General features: G+C 49.2%; 3 protein-coding genes across 9 annotated transcripts in view; all 3 read left to right on the top strand.

The window, feature by feature from the left end:
* PXN (paxillin) overlaps nt 1-17,420 on the top strand; it is a 46,249-nt gene extending 28,829 nt beyond the window's left edge. For 4 of the 5 annotated variants that reach the window (XM_048322980.1, XM_048322981.1, XM_048322978.1 and 1 more), the window contains exons 6-7: nt 65-200; nt 4,355-6,210. In XM_048322980.1, the coding sequence (XP_048178937.1) occupies nt 65-200; nt 4,355-5,389 (1,171 nt within the window). In that variant the 3' untranslated portion in view covers nt 5,390-6,210. Of the gene's footprint in view, nt 1-64; nt 201-4,354; nt 6,211-10,186; nt 10,358-10,701; nt 10,876-11,437; nt 11,520-11,870; nt 12,020-13,965 lie in introns of those variants that run through there. The other variant, XM_048322979.1, reaches the window with a different exon arrangement.
* A 292-nt stretch (nt 17,421-17,712) lies between these two features.
* RPLP0 (ribosomal protein lateral stalk subunit P0) lies at nt 17,713-21,284 on the top strand. The gene is made up of 8 exons (XM_048322988.1): nt 17,713-17,782; nt 17,967-18,070; nt 18,465-18,640; nt 18,739-18,826; nt 19,090-19,236; nt 19,696-19,881; nt 20,543-20,683; nt 21,051-21,284. Exons 2-8 carry the CDS (start codon nt 18,017-18,019, stop codon nt 21,213-21,215), a joined length of 957 nt encoding a protein of 318 aa, XP_048178945.1. The 5' UTR covers nt 17,713-17,782; nt 17,967-18,016; the 3' UTR covers nt 21,216-21,284.
* Nucleotides 21,285-21,636: 352 nt separating this feature from the next.
* Nucleotides 21,637-26,275, top strand: part of GCN1 (GCN1 activator of EIF2AK4) — a 38,640-nt gene continuing 34,001 nt past the window's right edge. For all 3 annotated transcript variants that reach the window (XM_048322967.1, XM_048322968.1, XM_048322966.1), the window contains exons 1-6: nt 21,637-21,668; nt 23,344-23,446; nt 24,059-24,122; nt 24,690-24,821; nt 25,385-25,493; nt 26,130-26,228. In XM_048322967.1, the coding sequence (XP_048178924.1) occupies nt 21,651-21,668; nt 23,344-23,446; nt 24,059-24,122; nt 24,690-24,821; nt 25,385-25,493; nt 26,130-26,228 (525 nt within the window). In that variant the 5' untranslated portion in view covers nt 21,637-21,650. The remainder of the gene's footprint in view (nt 21,669-23,343; nt 23,447-24,058; nt 24,123-24,689; nt 24,822-25,384; nt 25,494-26,129; nt 26,229-26,275) is intronic.

The raw sequence follows: 26,275 nt of genomic DNA, 5'->3' as shown, positions 1-26,275 counted from the left end.
AGTGCCCTCCCAGGCTTAAACACACTCTTCTAAAAATTTTTATTTTATTTTTTTCCCCGGCCAGGCCTGCGATCACTGTGAGCCAGGGCGAGGTAAGCAGCCCCCAGCGCGTCACCGCCAGTCAGCAGCAGGCCCGTATTTCTGCTTCTTCAGCTACACGAGAGCTGGATGAGCTGATGGCATCTCTCTCTGACTTTAAGGTACCCTGTCATGACAGCTTAATGCTTCATCTTGTCCCTACCCACCACAGTCTCTCTTGCCTGTTAGCCACATTTGCTGACCTTGGGTGATCTCCAGAATGCCTCCTTTACCTCTCACATTTGCTCTGATAAACTTCTCGTGGTGTATTTGTGCTTTCTGAGTGGTGCTGTAGGTGTCCTTGACTGCTATAAATTCTCATCACTGGCGCAGGGTAAGGCAGTTCTGGGATCTGTTTTTCCTTCAATTCTGCAGTTCGTCTGTTTGCTAAAGATCATGAGCTTTGTTACTGCTCAGTACAGAGTGAATTATTTTGCTATGCTACAACTTAATGAGAAGGAGAGGGGCATGGGGCACCACTCTGCTTACTGACAGAGACCAGGCCCTTCTGCTCTGTAGGATGACTCTCCTCTCTGGAGTGTGTTTCTACCCTGATATGCTTTCCCTGAGGAGGATGGATATTCCAGGCATGTGGTGTGGGCACTGAAGCCTTTGCATCAGACCGAAGGAGATTTCAAAGGTTTTATCTTAAAACAAAATCTCTTATTCGCCTCAAAATGGGATTAAAGTTTGAGCTTCTTGTGGGGGCAAAGGATAGCAAATACTAATCAGTCTTGTCATACGTACTTGAATAACTTTTTCTTTATTCATGTGGATATGTTACCATTCCTGCGCTAGATGATGAAGTGTGGAAGTTGTTTTCATGAGACTTCATTTACCCATAGTCATAGCAAAATGAAAAATATTTTCTCACTCTACTTTCAGCTGCTTTGCTTATAGTCTTACTGATCTGTTGACTTGGATTTGTTCTGAGAGAGATGGAGAAAGCAAATATACTAGATAATCTTTGTTTGCCTTTCTTGCATACGTATCTACTTTCTAATCTGAAGTCAGTTCCTAGCTCTCTGTTTTATCCTCATATGAAAAATTCTGCTTGATGCTTGAGGTTTCTTGTCTGTGCTGAACTCCATCCCCTCCTAGATGATGTTAGGTGGGGCAGCCAGAGCTGAGCAATGCTTTGTGAGGAGAGGTACAGGACATTCAGTGACAGCTTTATTGTTTGCTGTTCTTTCTGTGCCTGGTGGGTCCCATGGAGGTCAGTACAATACCCAGAGTTATGACAAGTGTGTAAGCTCAGAACCCAGCACTGAGCACACACATTCTTGAGAAGCTTCACTTGGCTTGTGCTTGCTGGAATGGAATTCAGTCTGCCATTCCTGGCACATGCACCTAATTTGGTGGAATCTGGGAATTACTCAGTGTTTTCCCTAGACTTACTGTAGTGTGTGTTTAATCAATTGCAAATACTGACACCTTAGTGTTGCCTTTTTTCTCCTTCTGAGGTCCTAGGGTGGAGTGCAGGATAGCCACAAGCTTTGTTCAGCCTGGTTGAAACACTGCAGTGTTGTGAAGCTGGAGGGAGTTCCCACTTGTGCTGCTGGCATTCCCTGCCCTGCTCCTTCCATGTGCTGTGGAAGCTGAGTACTGTGGCCTTGTGCCCCTGCTGCTTTTATCAGGAAACAAGCTCAGGGTGTGGCCCAGCCTTTGCTCTTAGGTGTGCTCTTGGCAACTGAGAATGACCTTGCCCAGCACAGGTTTTTCTGGCAAGATCCAAGGAGGAGACATTTTTAAGTGTCGGTGTTCCAGTACTTTGCACTCTTGAGAAAAAGCTTTAGACTCTCCAGTAAAACCTGAGTGACAGAGATGAGCTGCTGTGACTAATACACCACCTGCCTTTCTGGCTTAATTTTCAGTTGACTTCAGAGAACAAATTGAAATCCGGCAATATTTTAAGATTTGGGCTTTATTAAGCACAGCATTGGTATTTTTGTGAGGCATTGAGCTCATCTGTGCCCAAACATTCTTCCTGGAGCGCAAGGAACATAGCTTCTGTGATCGTTTTCCTTTTGTTAATGATGTCTTTGAGTGTTTTTACGTTACTTTCATTTATTCCTGTCCTCCAGGTTGCTTCATTTTCCCTTTAGTCCTTTTTGTTTGGTTATACCTCTTCTGTTTGTGCCAGCTGGTGGTGTTAACTTGTCTGTAAAAATGTATTCTAATCTGTACCAGTGTCAGAATACAAGGGAGAGAAGGGGAGTCCTTGCAAAGGAGGAAGATGAAAGGCTGCTGTTCAGGTACCGGACCTGTGTGTGACTACAGGAAATAGGATAAAAAACCAAAACCAAATACGCTGTGTAATTAGTTGGAGTTGGTAGAAGTTGCAGTAGATCGCGATGGGAGGAGTGGAGGCACTGGTGCTTTATTTGCCTTATACCCCAGAGTAAAAGGTGCTGATATATTACCCTTTTATCATCTTTTGCTCACTTTAATTTGTTGCCCCTTCTTTTTGCTTACAGAATCCATTTGATTTTGGTTATCTGGCTCATCAGTCAGCGGCCACTGAGATTACTTAATGCACTTGTTTTTTTACCCTCTGCCATTTCTGTGTAATGTGATGCCTGCTTACTGCATAGCTGGATGCTTGTAGTTAACTGTTCTGTTACGGCTGGGTGCTCGCCCATTGCTCTTATTTTGGAATTAGTATGGTTTCAATATATTGAAAATACTGATGTTTGAGCAAAATGTTACTCTTGCCTTGAAAATGACTGACTTCATTTTAGGAAGTCTGGAAACCAAGTGTGAAGCACAGCATCAAACCAGGTTACTTTCACAGGTGTACCCAGCTTAGGCAAAATACCGGGCGAGGGCACTATTGGGAAATTCCCTCATTTTAATATACTTGCTAGTCATTTTCCTTTCTGCTATGACTATGGGCCTGGCTGTGCTACTTGAGGGGAAGAGCAATCTAATGAAATTTGGTCTCCTATTGCTCTTTCCTTTCTGAGCACAGTCTTCTTGTAGCACTACTGGTGTGACTTTGCAAATGGTGTGCATGTGTGCCAGCTCCTGGCCCCTCAGCATGGCAGGAGCTCAGGTCATCTGAAGGTTATGATTCTTCCATTTACTGACAGGTTTTGTGCATGTTCTGGTTAATTACATCATTTTTTTCATTATAAGTATCTCAGAAAGGTGAGTAGAGACTGAGATAGCATACATGAGACTTAGGAAGTTATGTGCCCCTCCACCTTATAGCGTAAGCATCTGACTTCTTTAGCCTTCTCTGGAAAATATGACTAAGAGTCAGAGCAGGTCTTGATAGCTCTTGGATTTGGAGATCCTTTGTGGATGCATTTTTAAAACTGAGAAGGCCCAGTCTTGGTCTTAGGTTGACCTGCTGTGTGAGCTTGTCCAAGTTGCTGTTATGATTCTTCCTTTTTGAGAAAAACGAGTAGTACCACTTTGTCTCCTAGAGTTTAGTCAGGAACTACTGGAAGTGGGGAAAGAAAGACCCATAAGCTTTTGTTTTCAAAAGATCCTGTAAGTCAAGGAAACCCAAAACCTCTGTATTAGTTGCTCTTTTTAGATTTTTTTTGGGATCAAAATTAATACTGATTCTATTACAGTATCAATGTGCAGTCTTTTGCCTAAGAGGAAGAGGCTAATCTGCCACCTAAGCAATGCTCACAAGGGCATGGAATGACTGGCAGACTTGTATAGATTCAGTATGTGTCACTTCCAAGGTGAGATTAGTGATGTGAATAGAGCAAAGCCCATGTCATCTGCTCTTGCTATGAATGCCCTGAAGCTTTGTTTTCGCTGCCATGAACTTAGCCAACTGGAGCATTTTATTAGTGTATCAAGAAGAAAATGTCATGCTTTGTTCTATTCCATGATTGAATTTTTTCAGCTTTGGAATATAGAATCTACATGTCTGGCTTGTGAGTAAGTTATTGTGACCTTTATTCACAGTCGAGACATTCCTGGGTTTGGAGCTGGCTTCCCAGCAGTGGCAGTGGCTGTGTCATGCCCCCATCACAGCTGCAAGTGAACACTGAGCTGTCACTGAGGAGAAGGGCACAGGAAAAGGATCCTAGTGGCTGTAGAACTCATGAAGATCGGTACAATGTCATACTGGTTCTGCACTTTGGTGTCCCATTTCTCTTCCTTACTCTTGGAAGTAAGGCTTTGGGTCAACATGGCTTTTTGATTTGGAAGTCATGATTATTGTAATGCTTAATTCTTTGCTTTTTTTTCTTCTCCTTATCTCTGTCTTTATCTTTTCCTCTCCTTATTCCTTCTATCTCTTTTTTTTCAGACTAGTTCCACTATGTCTCTGATTTCTGAATCTTCCCTAGAACCGGTTCCCTGTTCAGCAAACGCAGACTCCAGCAACACTCACCACAGTTTAACAGTGCTGTCCCATTCCAAACACCCTTCTGCAAGTCACAGTGGGAACTCAACAGCGCCAACATCTGTCCCCTCAGCAGACCCCTGCATTGAGGAAGGCAGTGAGACTGCAGTTCTGCCTTCGTCGGGGCATCCTGCTGCCCCTCCACCTGTGCCCGGTTTAGCACAAACTGTCCCTGTGCCCCCACCACGGAGCTCCTCTGGTTATGCTACTCGTGGGGAGCAGGTGACCTCTGCAAGCTTAGTTCACCTGAGCAGAAAGCCTGACTCTTCCAGAAGTACTTCCCAGGCTGTGCCAGCTTCCAGTGTGGAGCTTCTCTGTAGATCTGCTAATGTGGAGGCATGGGGCTTAGGGTATGACTTGGCAGAGACAGAGAAGGAGCAGAGAACTGACCTCAAAATCTCAAGTGTACCCATTTCAAATGCTTTGAAGGGGCAGGTACCCAAAGAGCTGCATCAGCAGGGAGCACTCAGGGACAACTCAGCTCTTTCCTCCCAGGGCAGAAGTGTGAAAACAGCTTTAGATGAGCTGGGGGCCCTTGCACTGCCTACACATGTGCCAGAGGTGCATGCAAAGAATGTCGTTTTGGATTCTGTTAATGAACCTTCTGTTGTTGCCCTGGATTGGTGGGATGTCTTCCCCGACACTAAAAACCAGTTGGGCTTTGTAGTGGAGCAAGGACAGGAGCTAAAAGCTGAAGTGCTACATGAAACCAATCCTGATCTGGGCAAGAAGAGGCAGGGCAGAGACAGAACTCCTAGGAAGGCAGGCATTGATAACATGAACAAGGCCAGAGGAGACCAGGAAAATGAGCAGTTCAGAAGCTCTGCAGTCACTCCGGAATCTCCTGAAAGCTTTGGGAAAGCTGAATGGGATCTGCCATGTGTCTCCAAACCACCCATTGAGAGGATTTCTGCATCAGGCCAGGCAGGCACTGAGTGAATGTAGGAGTAGGGCGAGTCCTAGCCAGGACTGTACTGCCAGTACACTAACTGTGTGTGTGTGCAGTGAGCGTGCCTGGCTCACTTCCACTAACAGCATGAGCTCTGAGTGGTGTCAATGACAGCTGCATGTCACAGGGCTTCAGAACCCCCGGCTTTATCTTGTGGTCTCTCCTGCATGTAGTTCAGCAGCACAGAACATGGCAGTTTGTAGGGTTGTCCTTGTGAAATGGACTTTATTCCCTAACTGGGGTAAGGCTCAGTCCACAGAGACCTCCAGGAAGCTGAAAGGGCTGTTTCATGCCACTGATGGGGATGGCAGCTCCTCTGCTCTACTTACCTTTTTAGGTTTCATTGCTGAAGCTGTTATTGTTCCTTCCCGTGCTGTAAGTACACTTTGTGCACCAGACATCTCTGACCAAGAGCCTTGTGCCTGTCAAGGGCAAACACAGAGAGGCAGCTCTGTGCTCTTGTGATGCTGAGGTTTCTGTAATGGTCAGTGGAGTGCTCATGCTGCACCTCTTATCTTGGCTTCCTGCTGGTTAATCTTTCTCTTCCTTTTCTAGACAGTTATTTTTGGCTGCTGTGATTATCCTTATGGGGCTTTTCCTTGCACTGAGTCACTGTTCTGGGCTGTGCCAAGAGGAAATTTGTCATTGTGGAATAAATGACCTCACTTTTCCTGCTCACAGTTGTCACTAATGTCTTTGAGTTTGTGCTGTTGTATCTTGGGGCTTGCTATGACATTGCTCTTGTCTGCTGATACTATTGCCTTTGTCATTTAGATTAAATCTTTAATCAAGAGGACAAAAGAGACTTCGAATGTGCATCCAATGTCTCGAGACCTCTCTCCAAGGCGTAAACTAGGTCCTGCCATATTCCACAAGACTGAGTCCCAAGATGGCTTGATTGAAGAGCTTCAGGACAGACTGGGCATCGATAACCAGGAGCAGGAAGAATGGCAAAGCCAGGATGCTTGGCTGACAGAGGGGGTCATTGTCACTGCCAGGCCCCGGGGGGAAGAGCAGAGTGGTGAACAGCAAGTAGAGAAGGTAGAAAGCAGGGTCACTCGTGCTGGGGAATTCCAGCATGTCCCTCTGTCCAGGCAGCATTGTGTGGAGGTGCAGATTGAGTTTCTGAGCATCCTAAACAACACGGAATGAAGAACTAACTCTTTCTATTCATCCTTGTCTGGCCTGAGAAGGAAAGCAGCACAGGGTCCTAGTTTTGGGTGTTTAAGAATTGGAGTGGGATCTGAGGGAGCTGCTGATGGTGTTTGTTGATGCAGTCTGCTGCTATCACATCTCAGATGTCCATGTGGGGACTATTTCTAAAACCACACTGGGAAGCCTGACATGGAGACGTACTTTGTTTTACCCAGTGCTGTACCTGTACAGGCTTTCTGGGGATGAATAAGATGGTGCTCTTCCTTGAGCTACACAGAGCAGCACCTTTTCTAGTTCTCTTTCTTGCTGCTTTTTCCCCTCAGATAACATACTGGTAGCAGCCAGCCTTCCTGTTAAAGGAAGTGCTTGTTGGTTCCTCTCTGGATTTATTCACCTTTCTTCTTCCTCCGTGTCTTTCTAGGTGGTTTTTCCTCCAGAATCCCCACTCCTCCCCAGGAGGACGATCTCTGTTCCAGCCTCTTCCCAGCTCCAGCCTTTCAAAGAAACTGCAAAGATAGTCCCTGCTAACACTGCTCCTTTTCCTGTCTCTGGCCCTGCACCTATTCTCTCACTCCCACCTCAGCCTTCCCATGTGTCATCTACCCCAGCTCCTAGTCCAGTCTCTTCCTCTTTCTTCAGCTTGGCTCCCCGGCCTCTCTTCCAGTGGGAAGCTTCTGATAATGGTTATCATGTGGTTTCCATTGTGGGCACCCCTCCTAATGAAGATCCCAAACATTCCTGTTCTCCCCAGACCTGGACTCCTAGCAGCAAGACAGTTGTCTCTGTTGGCTGTCAGACTGAAGATGAAGCTTTCTTCCCAGAAGTGCAGGCAGGCTTCTGTGTTTTTAGTAGTATTTTCCAATCCAACTACTGCGTGTAATTTGAGAGCTCAGTAGATACAGTGTTGAGGTAAAGCCTGGTATGAACTGCTGGATGGGAGAGAGGACTTATGGACAGTATCTAATCCCAGCTGTACACAGTACATGTCTGTGCAATAACTTGCTGGGATATGTGGGTCCTGTGTGTCCTGACAGTCACTTTGTGCAGCAGGGGCTCTTACTGCCCTCTGAGATTAAGAAGGTAACTCTGAAACACAGCCTGCAGCTTTCCCTGCCGTAATCTCTCTGAAGTGGGGGGAGTAAAAGATGGCAGAACATCCATACTGGAAGGAGCAGCTCAGCCGTCCTTCGTGTGTTTGCCCTTTTAGACAGGTGTCCACAGTACGAGTGGATTTGGGGGAGGAAATGGCATGGTCAAGAGCTGAGTTCTGCATCTCCTGCCAGGGAAGGGCTGTAGCTCCAGGGTGCCGGGAAGTCTTAATGTATATGTGCAGTCCAGTGTTAGTGTACAGGCAGCTCTCAAGCAGTGAGCAAGGAAATACCTCTGCATCTTGATCTGTTGTACTTTTCAGGTGGCCTCTGCTCCTCCCCTTGTCCACAGTGCCAGTCTGTTGGCTGCTCCTGCACCCCCGGGCCCCCCAGGCCCTGACAAGGCAGGATCCCCCTTCTGTTTCCTTAGCATGGTGTGTGCTCTTCTGGTTGATGAGTGTGCTGGGATCTGCTCCTGGAGCTCCCAGCACCATTAATGTGGATAATATCCTGTATTGCATGGTTTGCTACTCATAGAGCCCTTCTCTGAACTTGAGTGATGGCAGATCTCATGGGTGAAGGGTGGGAATTTGAAGGGCCTTTGCATGATAAGTTTATGTGGATGCTGTGCTGAGTGTCCCCTGCAAACAGCAGGCGTTAACCTGCAGGAGGTGGAAACAAACCTCTTTCAGGTGGGGGCTCATTTGTGAGCTCTCAAGAAGGCTGGATGGCCAGGCCAGCTAGAAATTGAGGTGTGCACAGGTATTTGTGCCTGCTCTGGGGTCAGACGTGACTGGCAGGAGTGTGTGGTCCCTACAGGTCACTACAAGGGTGAAGTGCTCTGTTGCTACATACTGAATTCATCCTATCTCCTTTCTCCCTGGATGGTATTTATCACTTGTATGTGGCATGTGTGCCTGCCCTGCATGGCCATAACCCCTGGCTAGAGCAAGAGAAGCTGTGATTCTTTCCACAGAGTGCAGCCCTTTTCCTCCTGCTGCACCATGCAGGAAGCCTGGGCTTTATCCTGGGGCTCTGGACAGGCTTTGTCTCCAAAAACCTGTTGTCTCCCTCTGTGAGAGTCTCCTTGCAGTTGTGTGTGTGCTTTGGAAACAGTCACTGTAACAGCTTTTGGTAGCAAATGTCTGCTGTGTGGTGAAGGGTTTGTTTTAAGCTGAGGACACTGGGGTGTGATGGGGCTGCTCTGTGCTGCTGGACTAGGAGAGGTTGCAAGTTATGGGAGGAGAGAGGAGGAAAAAAGCTGCGTGTTAGGCTCCGTTGAGAGTCATGCTGCATGTGAGGCAAGACTGGGGAGTGTGTGGATGTGTGTGTAAAAGCAGCTAAATTCATGTATGTCATGAGAATTTTTATACAAACGAGCAGAAACCAGGATTTGTCATTGAGTAAACTGGTTGACTGCAAGGACAAGCAGCTGCAGGACAGGGAGTAGAGCTCCTCCTGTGGCTGGAAGGGCAGAGTCTGCCAAGGCTTGGAGCACTTCAGTGTGTCCCTGCTCCGTTGGCTATGCTGGCAGCAGGCTGGTGGGTTGTTCACAGGCATAGATTTTGTCTGTTTTAATTTACCCTTTCACTTGCTGCAAACCCTACTTCTTCATGTGTCCCTAAACCTGACAGTAGCTATGGCAGTGCGAAGTCAGCTAAAATAACCTCTTAATTCCTTGCTGGGGTTTGTCTGCAGAGGGGCTGTGATGGCCGAGGAAAACATACACTTTGTTTATAAGTTATGAACCTCAGTAAAGCATTTCTCCGCTCCTCTAGGAAGCCTTTTCACACCATGTGTGCTGTGGTGGTGTGAGTTTCAGAAATGGCCTCCGAGACAAGTATCCAAATCCCCTTCCCCCACTGGTGCATTTCCAGCTCTGACAATACATGTGGCAGCCCTGTCTGCTGGGGATGCACTGTAGGTAAACAGCAGGCAACTGGGAGGGAGTTACTTCCTTCCTGCTTCCAGTTGCTTAGCTCAGGCATGGGATGAGAACCACCTGAGAGTGAGAGAGAGAGAGACTTGGAAAACAGATGTGCAGAAGTTGGTGCAAAGGGAGAAGATTTTCTAGCTGAAAGGGGAGGTGAGGTGAGTGAGAGAAGAGCATCTCTATTAGAGAGGAGAGACAACTGAGAGCAAGAGCATAGGAATGGAGAGAGGTCAAGGAGGAGGGGCCCTCTGGATGGTGTCTGCTTTGTCAGCAGGCCAAGAACTGATGAGGTAAAGGGAGATTTTTGCCAGAGGCTTAGAGAGCACTGTACTGAGTGCCTGGGATGTGCTGATGACTTCTGCTGTGTGCGCAGTGAAGGAAAATCAAATCCTCAGTTCGCAGCTCTGCTGTTACATATCCCAGCTTCTCTGCATGTCTCTGCATGGGCAGAATACATGTGTGTACTTGATCCTGGCTCTCACCAGCTTCTTCAGAGAGCGTAGCTGACTCCTGTCTGTCTCTGCAGAGGAGCCACTGGCAGCAACAGCAGGAAATTACCTGATAAGCACAGCAGCATTTACCTTACAGTATTTGTTTTCTCTTACCTGCAGTTCATGGCACAGGGAAAAGCCGGGAGCAGCTCTCCTCCATCCACAGCCACCAAGCCTGGCAGTCAGCTGGATACCATGCTGGGAAGTCTTCAGTCTGACCTGAATAAACTGGGTGTAGCTACAGTTGCCAAAGGTGTCTGTGGAGCCTGCAAGAAGCCTATTGCTGGGCAGGTGAGTTGAAGGTGCTGCCTCATTGCTGAACCTTGGACTGCAGCTGGCAGTAATGGGGAGGGCTGTTTCGTGAGTCTGAAGAGACTGGAGATGCTGGAGAAACTGAAGTACTCTATTTATCCACTGGCTAGGTACGCTGTAAGCTCCTCCAGTGACCTCTACCCTGCCCCTGAGGGACTGCCCTTTCCTGAGATGATAGGTAATTCAGTTTTCATGCTACCCCAGTCCAGGGCTCACTTGAGTAGTAGAACTTGTCATTCTTGCTGACCTCCAGCTGGTATCTTGTCATGGGGTCTAGGGGAGGAAGAGATAGAGTTGTTCTCCATAATTTGTCTTCCCAACAGGTAGTTACAGCCATGGGGAAAACCTGGCACCCTGAGCACTTTGTCTGCACCCACTGCCAGGAGGAGATCGGGTCTCGGAACTTCTTTGAGCGGGATGGGCAGCCCTACTGCGAGAAGGACTATCACAACCTCTTCTCTCCACGCTGCTACTACTGCAATGGGCCCATCCTTGATGTGAGTTCCTTGGAGGAATCATGGTGCTGGCAAGTTGCTGCAGGCCTAGGTGTTAAAATTCCACTTCACCCATGTGTCCTGGGTGGAAGATTTTGTTCAGGAATTTCTGTATTTGTTTTGTCTTTGCTTTGAAAGGGAAACAACTTGGCACAGTCAAGTTCTTACACTAGTCAGTGGAGTTAGTCCCTCTTATCTTTGCTGAAGTTCCTTCAGAACTCCACATTGCTCCATCATTCTGGTAATGATTCCTCAGCTTTTGTTGTTGGTAGCCTGTGGTAACAGGCACCAGGGCTGGTCCTGAGGATTGGGTGGGGCCCTGTGTAAGGGAGGAAGCAGTGCCCAAGATCCTTTTAGGGTAAAAAAAAGTGTGCAGTGGGAAAGTCCGAATGAGCCAGAGGCAGGGGTGAATTGACTCTGCTCTCTAAAGGACAGTCTATTTTAATGCTTGCTCTTGTCAGCACCAACATTCATGTGTTCTCCCCTCCCTCCAGCCCCCCCTTACTCACCTCCAAGCTGAAGCCATCATTTACATGACCTGCACTTTGTGTTTTCTTCTGAACAGAAAGTGGTGACGGCTTTGGACAGGACATGGCACCCTGAACACTTTTTCTGTGCCCAATGTGGAGCTTTCTTCGGACCTGAAGGTATTGCTGGTTTATGCAGGGGGAAAACAGTCTCCCCCCTGAACTACAGACAAGGGCGTAAGGCAGAGCTGCTGCTGGAGGGACAGCCTGAGGCATCACAGGGGAACCACTGGAGTTCCAAGGGAGCTGTTTATGGGGGAAGGATGCTGCCAGTAATCATGGCTTCTTCCCGGGAAGGAAGAACGTGCCTGGGATGGGATGGGAAGGGAACAGAACAAGGAACAGCTATAGCTTCTGTGTGTGTTACCAGGGGGAAGGATGATCCTACCCATGCAGGTTACCCTGCACAGCTTGTGTGGCTGCAGGTGAAGATGGGGAGCTGATCCCTTTGCCTCTCCTCTCCTTTGACAGGATTTCATGAGAAGGATGGCAAAGCCTACTGCCGCAAGGACTACTTTGATATGTTTGCTCCCAAGTGTGGAGGCTGTGCCCGGGCTATCCTGGAAAACTACATCTCTGCCTTGAACACCCTGTGGCACCCTGAGTGCTTTGTCTGTCGGGTAAGAAACCCAAGGTCCTTTGCTGCTGCCGTACGACCCCTCTTGTTTCCACCCTGAGGCATCTGGTCCCATATCAGGGAAAGGCATCTGTGGGGTAATGAAGGGCAGCCAGCCCCACAACTTAAAAACCAAACACCTTCTTGTTCTCTGCCTGTTTACATTAAACTTTTGAGTTGCTTTGCTCTTCCTGTTCCCAGCTGCAATTATGGGCTCCTGCAGCAGCTCACAGATAAACAGAGTTATTTTCTGTGACCTTTAAATACTTACAAGCTAAGCTGCTCTCTGAGCACTTGCCTCAGCAATCAGATCTTGAGGATCTTCCTCCCATGCTCCATCTGACAATGTAAACTAATGAGACTGACCTTGTTCAGACAAACATGCAAATCGGTGAAATAGTGGCAGGCTCCATACAGCAAGCATAGTAAACAGGAATATTGCAGATTAAATACTTGGCAGTCTTTTAGAGAGCATTGCAAATATTAACTCTCACAGTCCCCAAGAGATGAGCCAAATCAACCACTGTTTTGTAGAGTGGGAGAGAAAGGCAGAAACCAGATCAAGCAGTCAGAACCACAGCCTGCTGATTCCTGGTGTGATGCTCAGAGCAGACGGTCACCAGCCTGTTGGGACTGTCTGGCGCTCCTGCAGTGTCGTGCAGTGAAAGAAGCAGAAGCCGTGCCTGACTGGGGCTAGGGCATGGGGAGGGGCTATGCTTTCTTGTGCAGAGATTGAGACTTCATCAAGCAGTTTTGTTTTCCTTTCCCCCTGCTGTGGCCTGAATTAGTGGGGCCAGCACAGATTTCTTCCAGGCCACAAGATGTGATTCTCTTCCTGTTTCTGCTAAAGCAGAGCAAACTTTTCAGCTGACTGAGGGAAAAGACTGTTCACTGAAATAACTGTCAGCATTAGTAAAATCTTGGACTCACTGCAGGCAAACTGCATTCCCCCAGTATTGCAAGTGTTCAGCTGCCTATGCTGTTTGTTGGACTCCTGTCCACACGCTGGGATCCAGTTGTGTGTGATAGTCAGTGTCCTCCCTGGGGAAGAGGACAGCAAAACCAGGAGTCAGGAAACTGGCTTCTCCTCTGGGTCTTGGTGCTGATATATTTGTAAGATCTGGTGGTGTCCTCAACTCTCTCCCTTACTCTGCTGCCTCAGTTTCCCACTCCCACAAGGAGAGGAGTCTCCCCAGTCTGGTGGGTGCTTCTGTTGCAGGTTCTGCAGTGAAGTGTTCTCAGCTGCCTGACACTGAGGGGGAGGGGCAGCTCTGGACACTTCTTACCACATAGCTGGTGTATGCTCTTCCCCATATCTTTTCAACATCAGTAGCACTGTAAAACAAACAGTTTCTCCCAGCAGTGACCCATGTGTAACTGGTGGAAATGTTTCAGGCTTGACAATCCTTTGCAGACTGTACCTGTCTAATGCCAGCCATTCTGGAGAGGTCACTCATAAAGATTAATTGTGCCTGATTTTCTCAGCTGGAACCAGTCCCATGCTCATAAGGATTCTGCTGCATGAAAGCCTGAGTTGGTCCTTGCTTCTCCTTGCGCTTGTGGGGAAGCTGGAGTGAGGAAAAAAAAACCAGGCAAAGGTGCTGCAGTGTTTCCCATTTCAGGGGAGGAATGCTCTCTTTTTTCCTGGCTGGATACATCTGGTAGCTCATTCATAGTATTTTCTTTGTAGAAGTGAAGCCAGCTGGGCAAAGGAGCTGGTTAATTCCCTTGCTTGTGTCTGTATCTGTCCATTTCTCAGACTTTTTTGGGAAACTCTTTGCAATGGGCAGAATTTGGCCCTGGATAACAGGACAGTGCTGAAAGGCAGCAGTTCATCTGCCCACAGCACAGTTGGACTGTGCCATAGAGCAGAGGACACTTGTGGAGCTGCCCCTCCGGACCACCCCAGCTTCTCAAACAACCTGTCCCCTTTGCTTTGTCCTGCTGCAGGAATGTTTCACCCCGTTCATCAACGGCAGCTTCTTCGAGCATGATGGGCAGCCCTACTGTGAGGTGCACTACCATGAGCGCCGTGGCTCGCTTTGCTCCGGCTGCCAGAAGCCCATCACAGGACGCTGCATCACTGCTATGGGCAAGAAATTCCACCCCGAACACTTTGTCTGTGCCTTCTGCCTCAAGCAGCTCAACAAAGGAACCTTCAAAGAGCAGAACGACAAGCCCTACTGCCAGAACTGCTTCCTCAAGCTCTTCTGTTAGAGGCACCATAGATGGGCGCTAAAGCATCTTTCTGCCACCCCCTTGGCAGTTCTGTCTCTCTGAACATTACTGTGATTTAGGATCCTTACCAGGCAGGGGAGGAGGGGGGTGGGGGGTGGGGGGTGCTGCTATGGAGAGGCAGTAGATCCAGGGATGAGATGGACCATTAAACTGGAAACGCCCTTGCTGTGTCTCAGGAGAGAGAGGCTGAGATCCCTCATTATGCTGTGTGTGTGTCTGTGTGTGTGACTGATAGCTGAGGTTAGCTCGAGGGCTCCAACAGGGAGATTTCCCCAGCCCCCTCCTGGCAGCAGGAGGCTTTGCCAGTACATTTCAGCCTGTGTCAGCTCTCTGAGCAAATCGTGACACTTGCAGGCAACACAACCCTCTGCTTTGACACCTCCTTCTCAAGCTTTTGCCTGCACGTGTGTAGGGTGAGCGACAGCACAGCGAGGGCACCCTGTGGCCTCAGTGCCACTCTGGCTCTGCTCACAGAGTCACATGGTGTGTGTGACTTCCTGAGACTGGAGCATCAGCACAGGCAGCCAAGACCCTGCAAGGGTCTCTCCAGTTCCATTACACTGTAAGGCGATAATACCACTTGCTCTTTTTTTTTTTTTTTTTTTTTTTAAACTAAGAAGAATCAAGATGTTACTGTGTGGGGTGTTTTTTCTTTTTTTCCCTAGTTTGTTACTCCTTATCTCAATGCCTTTTTCTCAGCACACTGGAGCAGGAGGTGGGGCAAGTCTCGACCATCCCTCAGCACTGTTGTGCTCTGCTGTGCGGACAGCCTGTGCCAGGCAGCTCCGTAGGCACCCAGGCCAGCTCAGGGCATCTGCTCCCCTCACCTACTGCTCCTGAGAGAGAGGAAGAGGCATCACCCCTTCTTTAAACACAGGTGCAGAGAGGTCAGAGCAGCCTTTTTCATCCATCCCTGTCATGAGTGAGTGTGACGTGCGTGTGTTTATCTGGCCTGAAACTCTCCCATCTATCAGGGCCTGAATCTGTCACAAGACTGGGGAGAAGGAAGGGTTTAAGAAGCCAGAAAAAAAAATCTGAAATTTATATCCTTTCTTCTTCCAGTTTGCTAATGAGACCTATCAGCTCCTTAGTATTTCCCTTTTCTGTACTCTTGTTAAACATGTTCTACTGAGAGATGCTACAGCAATAACCTTTTATATTGACTGTTACTGGTATAACAAGTCCTGGGGGTCAGGTGTGCATGACACACTTGGAGTTTTACTATCAAAGTGAATACTGTATCCTGTCTTTGATAAGAACTAGATTTCTACACTGATTTTGAATTCATATCTAATTTACTTTTAATCCTCTTATACAGAAATTGTTTTTGAAGTGATTTTAAGAAAGCAACTTTTATATCAAGCTGTGCTGTTCTAGACAGTGCCAGTTGTGCTGGCTTACTACATCTGTAACCTCAATGCTTTGTTAAGCCTAACTAACATTCACTATTTCCTTTTTGTTGCGGGTTGGGAGGGCTGGAATCTATGGGGAAGGGAATGTGACTTGTATTTTTTTTTCCCTAGCAAAGGCAGGTGAACTGTGAATAGGTTTGGGGTTTTTTTTTTTCCTCCTCTGGGTCACCTAAAAGTGTGATTCTGGTTTTTATTGTAACCTATAAACTGCTGTATTTGAATCACCTGCTGTTCTCCCAAAGCCGAGCTTCCAGGATGTTAAGAGTGAGTCTTAATATGATGCTATGGGAGAAGGAGCTCAGACCTTTGCCCTTGGCTTCTCATCTTCAGCTGCCTGAAACCAGAGCAGGGTTAATTGGGGAAGGGGCTCCTTTTCTTTTGTGGAAGAAAGGTCTTGTGACTGAGGAGAAGAAACTGGGAGACAGACTCTCTTCCTGACTAGCTGTGCAACTTTGGGCAAGGTTACTAACCCTTACCGTGCCTCAGTTTCCCCATCTGTAAAATGGGGGCAGTTTAGCCTGGATTTGTGAGGTTATTCTGAGGCCTAGTTCATGTTTGCTAAAGCACTTTTAGGTCTCTGGCTGGAGGGTGCTATGGAGAGGGAAGTATTGCGGTGAAGTTCCCGGTGGCCATTCTGTGGTACCAGCCCTGGAGTGGTGTTTGGAATTACTGCTCGAGAGAGCTGCTGCCATTGCAGCGCAACACAACCATTGGCATCCGGTTGTGTTGTGCAGCTCGGCAGGTGCATTATAGGGGTCCAGGGGCAGCTGTGTCAGAAACCAGCCCTGAAAGCCTGGGTCACTGCCCCATGTAACCTCATTGCAGTGCTGTGCTGCCCTGCTCAAGTCACTGAAACTGTCCCACTGATTGCTCCCAACAAACAAACCTCACTCAGTGTGTGGGTGGGAGGCCAGAGAGAGCTGTGGGAGCACTAGAGCTGTGTCAGCTGGGCTGAGCACAGCTCTGGGAAATTCTTGAGGCAAGAGTCCTTATGCATTTGCCTTTTCATCTTGTGAGTCTATTTGACTTAAAATGGATGCTCCTAAGCTGCCTGTGTTTATCTCGCTGGAAAGATCAACTTCCTTGGTGCCGCTGAGGGGACACACAGCCGTTTTGTGGAAGTGCTGGAGAGGCGTGAGATGTTTTTGGCACTGCCACTTTGTGGGACACCTGCAAACTGTGTAATCCTGTGCCTCTCTTTCCCTGTCTGCGGAGTCTTTAACCTATCTCGCTGCTAGCTGAGGCTGTGTCAGTGACACTTGTGGCACACCTGGGTGCAGGGTGCTGTGTAGGGTGCGTGGTGCTGAGAGGAGGCTCCTCTGGCCTTAGTGCTTAACTGAGATAATTTCACAGTCACCTTCTGCCTTCATCTGGTGTCTGACATGCTGGGATGCGACACCGATGCTACTCTGCCAAATAACGCCTTGTGGTGGCTGCCGCCACTGTGGGTGTCCAAAATGCCTGTTCGTTCACTGCAGATGCGGTTTTAGGGTAGCACAGCCGCTGTTGGGGTGCGGGGGTGCGAGGGCTGGAGATGGAAGTGCGCCGGCAGGGTCTATGAGTGCACCCCCGGGCCAGGCGCTATCCCTGGGGAAGGCCTTTCACATCATGTCCGGGCTGGGCTGGGGGGGAAGCTCTGCTGGGTCAACAATTATTTGATTCTTTCCTCCCTTGTAAACTTCTAACTCCGCTTTTTTTTTTCCTCCATTTAAAATTGTTGCAGTTACGCCAATAAAATTTTCACCATTATTGTCACGCTTGTGTCGTGATTGTTTCCCGTCCCGTAGCTTGTGAGGGACCGGACCCAGGGCGGGCCCCGCTCTCACGGCTGAGAGGGCTCGCGAGGGGAGGGAGGGAGGGAGGGAGGGAGGGAAGGGGCAGTGCGCTCCTCCGGGCGCCAGGGGGCGACGCGCACCCGGCCGCGCGCGTTTTCCTGCGGCGTTCGCGCCTTCCGCTGGCGTCACGCGCTGCCCATAGAGCGGCGGATGATTGACACGGAAGGCAGCCAATGGGCTGAGGAGGGGCAGTGCCGCGGCGCCCTGCGATTCGTCATGAGGCGCGGTATAAAAGGAGACGGGCCCGCCCTGCGGCCCTTCTTTCCCGGAGCCCTCGTGGAGGTGCGGGTGTGGGTGCGGCGCGGCGTCTCCGAGGCCCGGGGGAGACTTGCGGCCACGTCGAGGGGAGCGGACCGGGACCAGGAGCGGGGTCCTGGGCCGCGGCCGGACTGTGGGGTTGGGAGCGCTGGGCACCAGGGCGGAGGGAAGGGTGGGGACCCACCTCAGCCGCTCTTCTTCCTGGCAGGTCCCAGCTCGTCTTTAAACCCACCGGGCGATCCTTGGAGCACCGCCGAGATGCCCAGGGAAGACAGGGCTACGTGGAAGTCCAACTATTTTATGAAAATCATCGTGAGTGTCGACTCGGAGCCCTCGTGGGGCGCTGCCGCCGCCGGGGCATGCTCGGGGCAGCGAGAGCCGGGCGGGCCGGGCTGCGGGGTTTTGTTAAGAGAGATAGGTGAATGCTGTGGGGTGTCTGAACGAGTACCTGGCGCTAGGAAGAGACTTGAGACAGTCCAGATCAGGCCTCCTGAGAATTTGCCTCGGCGCTTGCAGACTTTTTCAGGGGCGTGACTCGATGGCTGAGTGAAAGATGCAGCCGGTGGCACATCCAGCCTCACTTGGAGCTTAGCACTCTCAAACTTCTGAGAGACTTTTTTTACGTTTTAACGTGTTAAGGTTTCAATGCTGCTATGTGCACTGCTCCGAATTTCTTTTTATAGTTGCAGTGTTTCTTTTGCTGTAGCAACTCCTGGATGATTACCCAAAATGTTTCATTGTGGGAGCAGACAATGTGGGATCCAAGCAGATGCAGCAGATCCGTATGTCTCTGCGTGGAAAGGCTGTTGTGCTGATGGGGAAGAACACGATGATGCGCAAAGCTATTCGGGGTCATCTGGAGAATAACCCTGCCCTAGAAAAGTGGGTAATGCTGCCTGAGGGCACTTCTGGGTCCTCTGTCTCGAAAGGAGAGGAGGTTGTCCAAGGAATAAAACTGAAAGCTGTCATCTTCCCTTCAGGCTGCTGCCTCATATCCGTGGGAATGTGGGCTTTGTCTTCACCAAGGAGGATCTGACTGAGATCCGGGACATGCTGCTGGCTAACAAGGTAAGGGAGATCAGCCCTTACTGCATGTTTAGGCTGAGATGGAATGAAAAATAAAACTGGGTCTTCACAGTGGACACCCAATTAGTAGGAGTCCTCAAGGGTTGGGAACTGTCCCCTGCAGTCTTAGCCAAACTGCTTAAGTTCAGCTGTCTCATTTGTGCGTGCCTGGGTACTGTCTACCCTCAATGAGTGTGTCACAGAGGAAGTGATCCCACAAGATCTGAGGAGAGCATTCTTGCAGCTTCTCGTCTCCGCCCTCCCAGGTGCCAGCTGCTGCCCGTGCCGGTGCTATTGCTCCTTGTGATGTGACTGTGCCGGCCCAGAACACGGGTCTTGGACCCGAGAAGACCTCCTTTTTCCAGGCCTTGGGCATCACCACGAAGATTTCCAGAGGAACCATTGAAATTCTGGTGAGTGAGCTGCGTGTTGTTGAAGCTGTTCCTTGACTGGGAGGCCTTGATTGTGGTAGCTGAGGGAGCTGTGAAGGCCAAAGCTCCCGTTAGTGCCAAAATACTGTATGAGCAGTGTGATTATTGCACTTTGGGATGTGGAAGGAGGGTGTCTGGCTTGGCTCCAGTGTGCAGCGTGGGGCGATTGAAGTTCTCCATCAGATTTCCAGGGGTAGGCTCTGTCAGAGGAACGTGCAGGTGAGCTACCTATAGGTAATGCAGGAAAGGTGCTGCCTTTCTCCTGGCTGATGCGGACTTGCTTATATGGTTTGGGGCTTTCTCTGCTTATGGAGCTGAATCTGGAGTGTGTTGGTTGTGCTTGTTTGCTCCTCCAGTTCCACCATCTGTATTTGTGTCCCACTGCTTTGACGTACTGGAATTTCTTGGTGTGTATTGATTCCTTTTCCCTGATCTCCTCAGAGCGATGTGCAGCTTATCAAGACTGGAGACAAAGTGGGTGCCAGTGAAGCCACCCTGCTCAACATGCTGAACATTTCCCCATTCTCCTTTGGGCTGGTGATCCAGCAGGTCTTTGACAATGGCAGCATTTACAACCCTGAAGTGCTGGACATCACCGAGGAGACCTTGCACAAGCGCTTCCTGGAGGTGAGTGCCACAGTCCGTGTCCCTTGTGTTCTGCCTCGCTGGTCTGGGAGCCAGTGCTGCCCCAGAACAAAGCGTCCTGTCTGGTGTTTTCCATGAGGTCTTGCAGAGCCAGGAACTCTCCTTGGTTCCCCACAGAAACTGTGTGTCAGGGAGTACCTTCCTGTAGGATTCTTCATCTGAAGCTGCTTCAGAAATCATTTAAGGCCACTTGAAATCATAGAATGTCCTGAGTTGGAAGGGACGCACAAGGATCATTGAGTCCAATTCCTGGCTCTGCACGAGCAATCCTACCCTGTGCCCGAGAGCATTGTCCAAATGCTTCTTGAGCTCTAGGAGCCTTTGGGCCATGACCATTCTCTGGGGGTCTGTTTGGTGACTGACCACCCTCTGGGGGAAGAACCTTTTCTTACTATTCTACTTAAACCTCCCATGACACAGCTTCATGCCGTTCTCTCAGGTCCTGTCACTGGTCACCACAGAGCAGAGATCAGTGACATTTAAATCTTGATGCCTTGATTTCACTGGAGCTGTTACCTGTGTGTGCATTGCACACTGTCCTTTGTGTTGGCAGTGTACAAGTTGTCATCTGGCCATCCTCTGCTGTGGTTTCTAGTCCAGGTTATTTCTCAGACCACAGAAACACAAGTCCGTCTCTTCACAGGGTGTTCGTAATGTTGCCAGCATCTGTCTGCAAATTGGGTACCCAACCATTGCGTCCGTGCCCCACTCCATCATCAACGGGTACAAGCGTGTCCTGGCTGTGGCTGTGGAGACTGACTACACCTTCCCACTGGCTGAAAAGGTAATGAATGGTTGGCTCTCAGCTCTGCAGAGAGTTAGAAATGCAGCCAGGCACATTCACAGCATGTTCCCTGGTTTGAGAGGACTGGGACGTGCCTGTGTGTGGCATGTGTCTGGAGAAGGGGTGCTTGCTTCCATGTGTTGTGTACAAATGGGAGGAGAAAGCTGATTTACCTGGTGTTCCTTCTTTGGGGCTGTTACACTTAGCATAGCTGAAATGGCTGTAATGAATGGTTCTTCATATCTGCTAGTGATAAGTGGACCTCTTTGGATTCAGGCAAGCTGCAAGTGCTGTCTTTATCATTGCAAAGGTTCAGTCCTGCAAAATGTTTTGTTGCGAGTTTACATTTTTTCCCCACCTTTTGCAGGTGAAGGCCTTCCTGGCAGATCCCTCTGCTTTTGTGGCAGCCATGCCTGTGGTAGCTGAAGCAGCTGCACCTGCTGCCGCCGCCGCTGCTGCTCCAGCGAAGGAGGCAGCAAAGGAGGAGTCGGAGGAGTCTGACGAGGACATGGGATTTGGTCTCTTTGACTAACAGCAGCCACTCTATGCCTCTGTCAGAGTTGGCCCAATGGGAGAAATAAAAAGCTGTTTTACACCTTCATGTGTGCCTGCATTGATGGTGTAGTCTGCGTATCAGCTGGGGTTTGGGGAAAGTGTAACCGGCGGGGCCCTGTACTCCAGAGCAGTGGTTGTTCCTCGGGCCGGGGCACGGCAGGTGAGCGGTTGTGTCCTGGCCCCGGGTGCTGCAGGGGAGCAGTTGTTCTCGGGGCGGGAGCGCACCTGTTCCCGGCCAGGCCCAGTAGAGGCCTTGCCCGCAGCAGGTCGGGTCAGTCCAGCTACCGCCCATCCTGTTCTGTTCCCCCCGAGCGGCGGGACGGGCGCTCCCGGGACGGGTGGGCAGCGCCCATCGCCGTGGCGCCGGACCCGCCCCGGAAGCCGCTACCGGTTCCGGGGTCGCGGCGGAGTGATGGCGGCCGACACGCAGGTGAGTGTGGGATGGGCCGCGTAGGGCCCAGCCCGGGCAGGGGAGACTGGCGGGGGCTGCGCTCGGGGCCGTGCCGCGTGCCGCTCCCGCCCCGCTGCGCCCTCGGCCCGGCTGCGGGGCCCGGCCTGGCACCCGAAGCCGCCTGGGGACGTGGCAGCTGGGGCGGGCCCCGCCGAGCCGCCCGCACCGCGCCGTGCCCGGCCCGCGGGAAGGGGCCGCCGCCGCCGGGGAACCCGGGCGGAGCGGGGGGCGGCGGGGCCCGTCCCGATCGAGGCCCGGCACGAGCCGCGTCCCGCCCGGCGGCGGCGCCGTGAGCGGCTGCCCCCGGTTCGCACCGCCTGGCCGCGGTGTGACCGCTCCCTCTGCCCGGACTGCCTGGGGCCGCCGGCTTCATCGTGAGGGGCTTGGGATGTTCCTAGAGCAAATCCTAGTCTGCTCAGCATCAGGTCCGTACTTGTATAGATACTGCCTTTGTTCTCTGTATTTGGTTGCAGCAGCATTGCTGGTATGCTGGCTTTGTAACGTGTACATAAACATGCTAAAAAAGAAAAATAAAAAGCAAATTGGTGAAGCCTGTCCCAGTGGGTCTTCCGGGGAGACTGGGTGGTTTAGACTAGTCGAGGTTTTGCGGTTTGCATAAGTCACTGAGATGCTGGTGAGGTTCTGTAGTATTATACATAAGTTATATTTTTCATTTCTAGACTTAGGATAATTTTAACACGTTTTTCATGTCTGCACATCTTCCTGCATGGAAGCAGCATGACTAAGTGCAGCTTGGTTTGAGTTTGTATGTGATGAACTCATGTAATTGAAAAGTTTTGCGAGAAGAGCAGGTCTGTAACAGCAGCTGGTTCTGTTGGTTCTGGTGTCAATGACATTGTTGGTCATCCTTTGCAGCTCAACCCAGCCTTGCTGTTCAGAGGTGCAGCCTTGCTTCCAGCCAGTTTTTAAGGGGACCTGTGGGTGTGAAATGGTCACAGGCTCAGAGAGGTGTGGATGGCCTTTAAATCTCAGGAAGCCACTGTGCAGGATTAGCCTTCCAGCGCGTCAGCAAAAAGCTTCACTGAAAGCAGCTTTGAGGAGCTCTTTGAAAAAGACTGAAAAGGGAAGGAATCGTTTTAGATGAGTTTCTAAAGACATGCTCATTTGCTGCCTTTTGGAAAGATGCTGGTATAAAGTTGCTCAGTTTAAGAGCTGAATTTCAAAAGCATTTCCTGGAGAGCTGTGCTTTGGTTTATGTAAATACAGAAAACCTGGGAATGTAGGTCTTCCTGGGTTGTCTGCAGTTCGAGTGCTCTTTTGGAACTGCCTGGACTTCAGGAGATAACATGGAGGGAAAAGCTCCTTTGAATTCTAGAAGTTACTATTTTTTGCTTTTCAAGGTCCTGTACTCCAGATTATGGGTCTTAGCTCTTACTCTGTGTTACTTTTGGAGGGGTAAGGGTCTCTTACAGAGCACGAGAGCACAGATTAATGGAGAGCAGTCGTCCTTCAGCCTTGGGGAAGGAGTGTGTGGTGCACAGTGACCCTTCCTTGGCAGATGAGATGGCAGATGCTCACATTTGGGCACTAAGAGGTCATGTGGCAGCAAGTGACATATTCTGCTTGCCCTGGTTTGTGTTCTGTGGGCTGAAAACAAAGGCAGTCTGATGTTTTTTCTGCTTCGTGGTTTTAGATTTCTGACACACTGAAGCGGTTTGCAGTGAAAGTAACTACAGCCAGCGTGAAGGAGCGGAGAGAGATCCTCAGTGAGCTGGGAAAATGTGTTTCTGGGAAAGGTAAAAAACTTGGGAGCACTGTTCTGGTTACCAGGGTGAAGGAGGGTGTTATAATGTTTTGTTTCAAAAGGTTGTGTGAGGGGTATTTGTTTGAGGGAGGGGGCTAGCAGAGTTTGGAGCCAGTGCTCCATCACAGGGTTAATTCCAAGCGTGGAATTTGTGGGTAGCAGAGAACCCCAGCTTTTGGCACATCTACTTTTTCCAGTCAGCGGTTGTAGCATTGTGTAGCATTAGTTCTTCATTAGTGTGTCAGTTGAGTTTCTGTCATGACTCTTGGCCTGTTCTTTTAGTACTCATGGAATACTTGGGTATGTACATGTATAGAGAGGGGGAGTATGGGAGATTTCAGATGGTCTTAATAAAACAGCTGAAGCAAATTTTTGAAACTTATTTCTCTCATTTTCTGAAGATGAACGTGTGTTCCAGTTTTACCATTGTTTTAAAAAATATGCATAAAATGTATGAAAAGAGCAAACTTTTACTGTGATTCGTGCAAGCAATTTCGTAGATGTGAGCAGTTTACTGATTTCAGTCATGAAGTGAATTGTGTTTGTGTTAAAGATTAAGAGCTCCTTGATTTATGAAGAAATATTTTGGAATACATTGTTACAGATCTTCCAGAGGGCGCAGTGAAAGGCCTTTGCAAACTCTTCTGCCTTACTCTGCATCGATACCGGTAAGTAAATTGATGTGGAAAGGCAGTATTATTTAATCTATCAGTATTTAGTAGTTAAATTGGTGTGGAGCATCTGGAAATGTTAGCATGCAGTGTCACAGAGATGTATATGACACCAAAGGATGTCATCTTGTAATTACATTCTCAGGGGAGGATTGACATTAAAATGTTTTACAACATTTGCCTTGCATTTCACCTTTAATTTTGAAATTAAAACTTTAGTCCTGTGGTTCAGTTTGCAAGAATGAACACCCATGTCCTTGTGAAGCAAGACTGAGCTGTCTTTTAGACAATTTTAGGTGGGATTAAATTGTGCTCTGTGGTAGAGGAGCTGTTCAGAACCTGTTTTCTTCTGCAGTCTGCCAGAGGGCCTCCACATAACTGCTGTCATTTGAGGAAGGGAATGGAGCTTTCTGCCAGAAACTTCTCCACTTTGTGGAACAGCAAGGATAAAATAGTTACTAGCTTGACTGCTGAAATGGGAAAGCAGAGCCCTTTGTGTGGTGCAGGGGTGGTAACGGTGCAATGTGGCAGGTTTAGAATGTTCGTGATCCATGTTTGTCACAGGGATGCTGCGTCCCGCAGAGCCCTGCAGTTGGCCCTTCAGCAGCTCGCAGAATCCCAGCCCGAGGCAACGGCAAAAAACCTGCTGCACTCACTTCAGTCTTCAGGGATCGGTGGCAAGGCTGGAGTTCCCAGGTGTGGAGGAGTCGCTTTGTGTGGAAGCAGTTCTGAGTTGCTGGTAGTTCCTCCTGTTTAGAATGAGGCTTGTGCTGCTGCTTGGCAGAGGCGTTAAAAGCCTTTAGAGACAAAACTGTTAACGCTGTTCAGATGTTCCTCTCTTACCTCTTCCATGTAATTTGGGATGGCAAAGGGAGTATCCTGGTGTAGCTGCTGGTGGATTGGGTCTGAGTTTCGGTTTAGCCTTTGTTAAACTTCAAGTCTGGAGAGATGAGGAACAAACTCTTCCAAGAAACAGTCTCCAAAATTATTAGGAAAGGGGATTTCATCACCTATCAAGCATTCAGCTGCCTCTTGTGCCATCTGGAAGCTCTGAGTGTCAAACCACAGCTGAAACAGCTTCTGAGGACTGATTATTTCCTTTAAAAACTAAAGGCTTTAGCTGCATTTTTGTGTGGTAAAATTGCCTGTCAGTCAGGTGCTGTTCTAACCTGGGCAAAATGGGTCTGTAATGGTCTAGTTAGGTGTAAGTTATGTCCTGGGAAGTGTAGATTTACCTTCCTCTCCTGTTTGTACAACAGTAAGAGCAGTGGATCTGCAGCTCTGCTGGCACTCTCCTGGACATGCCTGCTTGTACGCACAGTCTTTCCAACACCTGACAAGAGACAGGGAGAAACATGGAAAAAACTGGTAGGTTCTTTAAGCTTTGCAGAAATATCCCATCGCAGATACAGACTTAAATATTTCCAATGTGTTTAAGTTGCTGAAATGTTGCAAATAATTCTGAATGTAACTGAAAACACCAAGTTAGAATCCAGGTTTGGAGGAAGATTTGGTGTATTGTGATGTCTCCTCTTCCCCTGGAGAAAGCAGGAGATATATAAAGCATGAGTGGGGTGGTCTTGCACCTGTGCAGTTGTTATGCATACAGAGATGGCTGCTGGTGCCTCTGAGGTACATCTGCAGTGTGGCATGAAGTTCTTGTGCCTCCCTTGAAATATGCGTGTGTGATACTCTGTCATACAGTGTCAAGGAACTTTTGCCTTTCTTTCACTTTTAACAACACAAATGTGCTACTGTACTCATAGCACATTGGGATATAGTTGGAACAGGTTTTAAGAAGAGATGTAATCGGTTTTTAGTGTTTCCAAAACTGTTAGGCATTGTTCTGAACAGAGGTGCGGGATGAAAGCAAAGGCAGCTTGTTGGAAGAGCTTAGATGACCTAAAAGACTTAAGCAGATTCAGCTAATCATTGACATTTGGCATGCCTTGTTTGATACAAGCTCTCTGAGAAGCAGGTTTTCTCGGCTGTTGCCTTTGGCAGGTGGAGGTTCAGTGTTTGCTCCTTTTGGAAGTCCTGGGAGGGTCCCACAAGCAGGCAGTGGATGGGGCCGTGAAGAAATTGAACAGGCTGTGGAAAGAGGTGATGTATACATTATGTGCTATATTCTCTAGCTGTTCTGGGTTCTG

The sequence above is a fragment of the Corvus hawaiiensis genome, chromosome 18 (assembly GCF_020740725.1).
Source record: "Corvus hawaiiensis isolate bCorHaw1 chromosome 18, bCorHaw1.pri.cur, whole genome shotgun sequence".
Lineage (NCBI taxonomy): Eukaryota > Metazoa > Chordata > Aves > Passeriformes > Corvidae > Corvus > Corvus hawaiiensis.
This window is presented reverse-complemented; position numbering and strand designations above follow the sequence as displayed.